The following is a 10,000-nucleotide window of genomic DNA, read 5'->3' on the forward strand; positions in this document are numbered from 1 at the left end:
CCCTCCGCCACCACCACCTCCCCCGCCTCCTCCACCTCCCCCACCTCCCACACCCTCGCAGCCTTCTTCAGCCAGCTCTGGAAAAATTCAAAACACAACTTCAACTCCCTTGCAGGCTCCGCCACCCACACCACCACCGCCTCCTCCACCTCCACCACCGCCTCCCCCACCTCCACCACCACCTTCAGCTCCACCTCAAGTCCAGCTGCCTGTGTCGCTTGATCTTCCACTGTTCCCTCCAATTATGATGCAGCCAGTGCAGCATCCTGCACTGCCTCCTCAGCTTGCTCTCCAGTTGCCACCAATGGATACTTTGTCTGCAGATCTTACCCAGCTTTGTCAGCAGCAGCTAGGGTTAGATCCCAATTTCCTACGGCATTCTCAGTTCAAGCGTCCACGTACGAGAATCACAGATGATCAGTTAAAAATCTTGCGGGCTTATTTTGATATTAACAATTCTCCAAGTGAAGAGCAGATTCAAGAAATGGCTGAGAAATCTGGCCTCTCTCAAAAGGTTATCAAACACTGGTTTCGTAATACACTTTTTAAGGAGCGGCAAAGAAATAAAGATTCCCCATACAATTTTAGCAATCCTCCCATAACTGTCTTGGAAGACATAAGAATTGATCCTCAGCCCACCACTGTAGAACCTTACAAGTCTGATGCATCTTTCAGCAAGAGATCATCTAGAACAAGGTTTACTGACTACCAGCTTAGGGTCCTGCAAGATTTTTTTGACACAAATGCTTATCCAAAGGATGATGAAATTGAACAACTTTCAACTGTACTTAACCTGCCTACTCGAGTTATTGTTGTATGGTTCCAAAATGCACGACAGAAAGCGCGCAAAAGTTATGAAAATCAAGCAGAAACTAAGGATAATGAGAAAAGGGAACTCACCAATGAGCGCTACATTCGAACTAGCAATATGCAATATCAATGTAAAAAGTGCAGTGTAGTCTTTCCCAGAATTTTTGATTTGATTACACATCAGAAAAAACAGTGTTATAAAGATGAAGATGATGATGCGCAAGATGAAAGCCAAACAGAAGATTCGATGGATGCCTCAGATCAAATGGTATATAAAAATTGCACAGTTTCTGGCCAAACTGACTCATCAAAAAGTGCAGCTGTGACAGCAGCGAGCTCTGGCTCTGGTTCTAGTACTCCTTTAATGCCCTCTCCCAGACCAGAACCTGAGAAGACTTCTCCCAAACCCGAGACAACAGAAAAGCCAAAGCAAAGTGATTCCACACCTAAACAAATTGATACAACCTCCCAAGGCACCAAGCCAGTACAGTCTGCCCCAATAACTTCCTCTGATCCACAACCCTCAGCTTCTCAGTCACAACAACAAAAACAGCCACAGATGGTTGGAAGACCTCCATCTGCATCACAAACACCTGTTCCTTCCAGTCCTTTACCAATTTCAATCGCACCTCTACAGAACAGTCTACCTCCTCAGTTATTACAGTACCAATGTGACCAGTGTACAGTTGCCTTTCCAACTCTAGAACTTTGGCAAGAACACCAGCACATGCATTTCCTAGCAGCCCAAAACCAATTTCTTCACTCTCAATTTCTAGAAAGACCTATGGATATGCCATACATGATATTTGACCCTAATAGTCCTCTGATGACTGGACAGTTGCTTAACAGTTCTCTTGCTCAGATGCCCCCACAGACAGGTTCATCACATACGGCTCATTCTGCTACAGTTTCTGGGTCACTTAAACGAAAACTGGATGATAAAGAAGATAATAATTGTAGTGAAAAAGAGGGAGGAAACAGTGGTGAAGACCAACATCGTGATAAGCGTTTAAGAACTACAATTACTCCAGAGCAGCTAGAAATACTCTATGAAAAATACCTGTTAGATTCTAATCCCACTAGGAAAATGTTAGATCATATTGCACGTGAAGTGGGACTTAAAAAGAGAGTGGTACAAGTCTGGTTTCAGAACACACGAGCCCGAGAAAGAAAAGGTCAGTTCCGTGCAGTAGGTCCAGCCCAGTCCCACAAAAGGTGTCCTTTCTGTCGAGCACTGTTCAAAGCAAAATCAGCTTTAGAAAGTCACATTCGCTCTCGGCACTGGAACGAAGGAAAACAGGCAGGTTATAGTTTACCTCCAAGTCCTTTAGTGCCAACAGAAGATGGAGGAGAAAGTCCACAAAAATACATGTTTTTTGATTATCCATCACTATCACTAATAAAGACTGAATTATCAAGTGAAAATGAATTATCCTCTACAGTATCAACCCTTGTTAATAAAACTACAGAGATGTCACCGAAGAATCTTTTAAGCCCTTCTTCAATCAAAGTAGAATCTAGTGAGGATATAGAAAATCTGAATGCCCCTCCTGCTGACTCTGGATATGAACAAAATAAGACTGACTTTGATGAGACTTCATCAATTAATACAGCAATTAGTGATGCCACAACAGGAGATGAGGGAAACAATGAAATGGAAAGCACAACTGGTAGTTCAGGGGATGTGAAACCTGCATCATCTCCCAAAGACCCAAAACAACTTATGAATGATACTTTGCCAAAAGCAGCATCCACACCTACAAATGATAATTCTGATGAAAAGTTTCTCTACTCCCTAACTAGCCCGTCAATACATTTTACTGACAAAGATGGTGATCATGACCAAAATTTTTATGTTACTGATGATCCTGATGATAATGCCGATCGCAGTGAAACATCAAGCATAGCTGATCCAAGTTCACCTAACCCATTTGGAGCCAATAATCCCTTTAAATCTAAAAACAGTGATCGACCAGGTCACAAACGTTTCCGAACACAAATGAGCAACCTCCAGCTTAAAGTCCTCAAGGCTTGCTTCAGTGATTATCGAACTCCAACCATGCAAGAATGCGAAATGCTAGGGAATGAGATTGGTCTGCCCAAACGAGTGGTCCAGGTTTGGTTCCAAAATGCCCGGGCAAAAGAAAAGAAATTCAAAATTAATATAGGGAAGCCATTCATGATAAATCAGACTGGAACTGAAGGCTCAAAACCAGAATGTTCTCTATGTGGGGTGAAGTATTCTGCACGTTTGTCCATAAGAGATCATATATTTTCCAAACAACATATTACAAAAGTAAGAGAAACTGTGGGAAGTCAGTTAGATCGAGAAAAAGATTACTTAGCTCCTACAACTGTTAGACAGCTGATGGCACAACAAGAATTGGATCGCATAAAGAAGGCTACAGATGTGCTAGGCCTAACAGTACAGCAACCAGGAATGATGGACAGCAGTTCACTTCATGGTATCAGTTTGCCAGCAGCTTACCCAGGACTCCCTGGCCTTCCTCCTGTTCTTCTGCCTGGAATGAACGGTCCATCCTCCTTGCCTGGATTTCCACAAAGTTCAAACAGTAAGTCAATTAGGAGGTGATTTTTAAAATCTATGAATGTAATGATACTGTGTAATTATCAGCCACTGGTTGATAAGAATAACATGTCGTGCATTCATATCATATTCGTATTCTTTCTGTGAACCTGTCAAAAATACAATCTATACTCAGTGTAATATTGGATTGTTTCATCAATAACTTGGTAATATCACTGATTTCCCCTTCCCCCCAAATAAAATACAATTTAATTGAAGGATTGAATTGGAATCCAACTTCCAGAAATAATTGTAATTGAGTGGATATCTATGTGTTCTTGACTGCAATAACATTTTACATAATATTGTTTTTCCCTTTGTGGTTTTGAGTTTTATTCCTTTTTTGCAATGAGTACATTAAAATATTGCATTTAACTATTTAAAAAAATTAAATTATCATCTGATACAATCCAGACTAGTCTTTGTCAGGTAACCTGCCTTAATTATCCCTTCAGTGGGCTAATCACAATTTGTTGCCTCATTCAGAAGGTACTTAATTAGTTATCAAATATTAGCTGGAAACCTTTGGGATATTTTAAGTAAGTGTCTGAGTAGCAGGAGGAGTTTCCTTTTCAGGTCATTCTTAACTACTGTTTCATTGTAGCACAAATCCCAAGGGTTGTTGAACACCTGAAGCTCACCTTGAGTTCTATGGGTGCTGCAGACACTCATCATTTCATTTGGTCTTTTGGATTTATCTGAATACAAGACTTAGACATAGGCTGTGGTTGACTCTGGACAGCATTTTGCTTCCTTTATTTACATTAAGAAGGACTCATGGGCCATGTCCAGACAAACAGGGACATGCCCTTGCAGTGGCACAAATAGCAGCACAAATTTGTGCTACTGCGTTTTGCCTCAGCACATGCCCCTTCACTTGTGCTTTGTTGCAGGGCACATCGTCCCATGTTGGGCAAACTACCCTTGTCCAGCTTCTCCTGGCTACCAGCATGCTGGAGCAGCCAGGGCACAAAGGGAGCAGTAGAGACATTCTGGCCAGCAGCCAGAGCATCTCACTGGAGAACCAAGCCTCCATGTATTCTGGCACTTGCTATTTTTGTGTGCTCTGTACTGCTTTTTTTCCTGGGGTAGGGAGAGGGGGAGCTTGCTACTGGGAAATCCCAGTAGTGATTTTTTTTCCTCTGCACTGCAAATTTGCAGCGTGGGGCATGTTTAAACATTACCTGCCTGCAGTTGTGGTGCCACAAAGAGGTTTGTGGCACAACAAACTGCATGTGCTTGCATACGAGGACTTGGCCATTCATTCAGTTTTGCTGAGTTGCTCAGGATCAGACTTTCTGAAGAGCCATTTGATTAGTCCTGACAGAACAGGTCTTTTATTTATTTATTTTTAAATGGTTTCCACTTCCTGGCTGCTCCACAAAACAAGTAATTAGAAATGAAAATCAGTATGTAGGTTAAAGCCTCTTTACCAGTATGGTCCAGTGATTTCATTTCTGTTGTCATAGATTAGTAAATTTTGATTTATTTAAATAACTGATTTTGGCAAGAAGGCTACTGATTCTATCAGTAGTGTGGTCAGTCAAACTAAAATAGTAGCAATTTGTTTTTGTCTACACAGTTCTATTTTGATTGACAATGACTATATCATTGCTTTCCCAAGTTGTGGTCAAAGCATCTTTTTTTTTCTATTCATTGGGTCAGAAGGGCTTTCCTTCCCCAATGAATTCTCTGGCCAAATGCCCTTCTGTTTTTCTCAAATATGAAGCTCGTCCATTGGAACATTAAGCACATCTAAAAGATGTATTATGTTGTTGTGAAATCTACAATATATTCACCTATTTTTTTTCTTAATACCCTATGATGTGTATGTGGCTATTTTTTTGTGTATTACGGATTATAGATATGATTACTTTCAATAAATGGCCACAGATGAACTAATATCCAAGTTCAGCAAGCCTCAGAATATTCAGCGTGTAGATTCTCCCCTTAATAATTTACCAAGAAATGTATTGCCTTTTATGCCTACTTAGATGTTTTGCAAAAAGTTTATCTCACCTCAAGAGGGATATACTCCACCGTTGGAGCATCTACACAAGATGCTATGGTGCAGTAGCAACAAGCTACTGTGCCATAGCTCATTGCTACTGTGCAGTAGCATTGTTGGGTGCTAACTGTGTGGTGATGCTACTGCTCAGTAGCTCGTTGCTTCTGCTCAGTAGTGTTGGGGGAAAAAATGTCCAGCGACGGTACTGTGCAGTAATGCCAGTTACTGCGTGGTCATTTATGCAAGAACTAAATGACTCCTCAGTAACAACTGTGCAGTCTGCCGCATGTGTAGATGCAGCCCCAGAGAGGCCCAGAGCTATCACATTCTGACAATGTGCAGCCATATGCATATCCAGGGAGTGGCTTACCGGTAGCTAATAGGAAATAGGCATGGAAGGGTGTGACTCAGAGCCACATAGTTTATGACTCCATCATTTCTGGATTCTATTCTGCTGTGAGGAGACCACTTGAACAGAGGAAGAACAGGGGATTCTCCATCCCTACCTTATGTCCAATAATGTACATGTTAGGGCATTTGGCTAAGAAATAGAAACCCAGGGTTCTAGGCACTCCCAATCCTGAAGAGGTTTGAAGCCACATCTTACACTTTCCAGGACAGTGCCATAACCACAAGACTATGCAGTGCTGATGACATTCTCTGTCTCTCCTGTTGAAGCTTGTCCACTGCATGGAAAGGAATATAACACTCAAGGGCCAGAAGGTAGACAAACAAAAAGAAAAATGATTCTGTAGACTAGTGAGGCAGGAACTCCTCTGGAAGAGAGAAAGCCCCAGCTTCTGCACCTCTTCCTGCCTCCAATGCTGTTTATACACTTTTATTAACTAAGCAGTGGATTAATGCATAAACGGCATTTAGAGTAGAAGCAGAATGTATGGCTCTTTCCTTCTCTGAAAAATACCATTTTAACTGAGTTTACAATGTCTGGTTCCCTCTTGGTTGCTCTCTTTCTGGCCCCATGAATCCTTTTCCATCCAAGGTGTCAGCTTGAACAGGATGGAGGATGCCCTTAGCTCTTCGGATGATATAACCAGGAGGTAAGCGTATTCCCCTAGGAAATGGGAAATATGGGTTTAAACATACACAGGGTGAGTAAGGCTTAAAATCCAGATTTCTGACTACTTGGGAAAGTGCCCTAAACACTAGTATAACAGGGCAGAAGGAGGATGGCTGGTCCCTCCTTTTCTTTGGTTCTCAGGCTAAGATAAAGATGCATTACAAAAGGACACATATTAATGGTTTTCCATTAATTCAGGGTCTCTCGCACTGAAAGAGGTAGATATCTAAAATCCATCTAAGTGCCATTTAGATACCTTAAAGAACTCGGGCTGAGGGGTAATACAGACCACTTGATACACGATCAGTGTATTTTCAGATGGTCTAGTTTCCACCAAATAGCTCTTCTATTTGAGATGCATATAAATCATTAATATAGTAGCATTTTCAGTGAAGCAGTAATTAGGATTAGTTCTCAGCCTCTTTCATCTCACAGCTTTGTCCATTGTGAGCAAAACCTGCTGCGTAAACTGGACAGTAGAGTTTTGTCATTCATTTTTTCTTCTACCATATACTAAATAGGCCATGCACCCTTTCTTTGTTGCCCAATAAATACCTGTGTATATATAAATCTTCATTCCCTGTGGCACATAATGGAGTAGCTGAAGTGAAAGAAAAATAGGTTATTTTCATTTTTCATTACTGAAAAATACTGTTAGCCTTAAAAGTTCTTTAATATATGTATTCAAAACAAATACTCCACCCACTTAATTAACCCACATCTAATATTTCCTCCACCCTGGGCATGTCTACACATACATCAAGGTGCTTTTGCTAATGTGACTTAAATTTAGTACCTCCAATGTTGGGGCTTTTTTATACATGCTTTGGAGAGCAGGGTGAGGGGGTAGCACTTTAATCAGAGCCACTCCAAGAGCCATTCTATACTATACTTCACTAGAAAGAAAGAAAAAAAGCAAAAGAGAAGATTTGAGACGTGACTTATTACTTAAAGTAGTGCCCCATCTCATGTATCAGTGTCCTCAGGCTTTAAAAGGGCAGCAGAGATGCTTGAACTAAAGCTTGTTTGACGAGCTTTAGTTCAAGTGCCCTGCCGCCATTTTTAAGTGTGCGGCTACTGATACATGAGATGCAGGAGGTTGCTGGATCATGGTAATTGCTATGCTCCAGCAGACTCGATTAATCAGAGCAGTTTCGGTGCTCATGTATAGGTGCCCTGAGGTACTAAACAGATGTGCATTAGGGTGCCTTAATGCACAGTAACGAATGTGCATGGTTTTTAAGTGATGCTTAATGTTCAGTAGCCTATTTTACTGCACATTAGCATAATTGCCCAGTTTTTCATATGATGCTTTAATGTGCAGTAAAATAGGCTACTGCACATTAAAGTGCATGTGTAGATGCCCTTTTTGGAGGTACGATGCCTGATCAGGCTCTTCACTGGCTGTGATCTTCTAAGCATTTCTCTAGATTCTCAGCCTAGCAGGATACCATTTTTGCATTACTAAATGCCTGGAGTCTGCTCCAAAGGGAGGCACCTATGCCTCAAGCATTGTGTATTTACTTCTGAATTTCAAATATTATTTCCTGATTGTGTGTTATTTCCTTTTCCTGGCCCCAAACCTGCAAATACATAGGTAGAAATAATCTTCATGATTTAATAAAGCAACTTATATTAAAATAGTCATTCCTGTTTATAAGTGCTTTCAGGATTAGTGCTCCTGTTCCCAAAAGCCCAGGCCATTACATCTTACTTGTTTGCTTAAAGGGACAATGCCAACAGCAGTAGACCCATACTGGGACATTGATTTAGAGAAACTGTATTAATAAATTCTGAATTTATGCTTCCTTTCCTTTGTGCTTTCCTCTATGGAATTCTGCACTCTAAAACTAGCCCAATCAGCTTCATTTAGCTGATGATCAATTTCACTTTCTGATTTTTACACCCAACAATGTTGTGTTTGGATTTTCAACATAACAAGGAAATTATTAACTTCTGAAAAATATTTTTAAATTGATTTGTTTTAAAGTTCAATATTTCCTGACGCATCATGCTTGGAAAACATGTTTCTAAAATATAGTTTTGACTCTATGCTACTTGAAAGTATAATCCCTCTTTTGTTGTTTGTTTTTTTTGTTTTTAATGCTAACTGAATTTATGGGTCACTTGCAGATGTGGGTGGGAAAAAATGGCCCTTATTTTAAACTTGGTGTACTCATGCACTGACCCCAGCACATGCCAAGAAGAGGCAGTGCATTAGTTGCTCCCAGCTTTTCCAACATCTGGGCACTTTAGTGGGGTTTTTTGGTGCTTCTGTCTCAGCTATTAGACAAAAGCACCAAAAAGCGGCACTGAAGCACAGGAGCTGGGTCAAAGTAATGTGCTGCTGCTTCTGGTAAAATTCCCTTTCCCCCCCCCAAAATCTGCCAGCGCCCATATTGACCGAGTTTACTTCACTTGGAAAAATAAAACAACATCCTTGCTGGAGAGTAGGATTAGGCAGTTTACACACACTTGGTTACATCTATACTCAGTTAATTTATCTGAAATAATTGCTGTTGCCATGTCAGAAAACTGTCTGCTTCTAAAGGTTTATTGTCAGAAAGTCCTTCCCCTATTGAATGGATTTGAATAAAAACATGTGGGTCAGTTCATTAAATGCCCCATATTGCTTCCAAATATTGTGGAAGATTTTAGCATTATCATTAACATTATCAGCATAACTCTATATAGTTGGGTATTTTGGAGGGGGTGCAAGTTTATAGGACATATATCAGTGCTGGCTCATGTTCTTGAAGTCCACTTCTATTTTACAATATGCTGTTGATGAAAGAGCACAGATCTTTCACTTAATGTTTCTCGCTCTCTGCAGAGAAACATTTTTTTTTACCTACCAGTCCTTTCAGAACATTGGTCCTCAGCTTTCTATTTGGGTTAAACTAAACCATCTTAGATTCCTCTGAGAGAAAGAGATGTCTGTAACTTGAAACAGTTAAAACACCTACTTAAAACAAAGAGGTACCAGAGCTAGAGCATTTCTTTAGAATTAGTGAATTTTCCCATTCTGTTTCTCTCATGTCAAGTACAGAAGGATTAGGTTTCCTGGTCATCTGCCCTGAGTTCTTAATCCATTCTTCCCCTTAAAAAAACATACTCCTTTGCTCTGCCACAATCTTTCTGAATATTTTTTTTTTTTTTTACATTTCAACTAAATTCCCAAGAATAACATGAAAAGTGAAATTGGTAGTTGACTGGATGGTCAGCAGCAGTGTGGGTAAATTGAGAGCAACATGAGACATGGAGGTAAAAGGAAAGAGGAATAGAAAAGAATAAGAAAAAATGGTCACTGAGCCCACAAGAGTATAATACAGAACCAGCTAACAAATCTGGGGTGGTAGTTCACTCTGAATGCATCACTCTGGCCAGATCCAGACATCCAGGCACATGTGGTTTGTGGTGCTTGAAACCTCTTTGTGATGCCACAAACCACACACTCAGCAAGTTAAAATGTGCCCTGTATCAAATTTGCAGTGTGGGGGCAAAATGTGTTACCAGG

The 10,000-nt window shown here is 40.6% G+C and overlaps 1 protein-coding gene across 1 annotated transcript in view; it reads left to right on the forward strand.

Annotated features, from left to right (window-relative positions):
- ZFHX4 (zinc finger homeobox 4) overlaps window positions 1-10,000 on the forward strand; it is a 211,127-nt gene that overhangs the window by 194,629 nt on the left and 6,498 nt on the right. The window contains exon 10 of the mRNA XM_019527824.1: window positions 116-3,383. Within this exon, the coding sequence (XP_019383369.1) occupies window positions 116-3,383 (3,268 nt within the window). The remainder of the gene's footprint in view (window positions 1-115; window positions 3,384-10,000) is intronic.

This window comes from Gavialis gangeticus, unplaced genomic scaffold (assembly GCF_001723915.1).
Source record: "Gavialis gangeticus isolate Ggan-Ray unplaced genomic scaffold, GavGan_comp1, whole genome shotgun sequence".
NCBI classification, from domain to species: domain Eukaryota; kingdom Metazoa; phylum Chordata; order Crocodylia; family Gavialidae; genus Gavialis; species Gavialis gangeticus.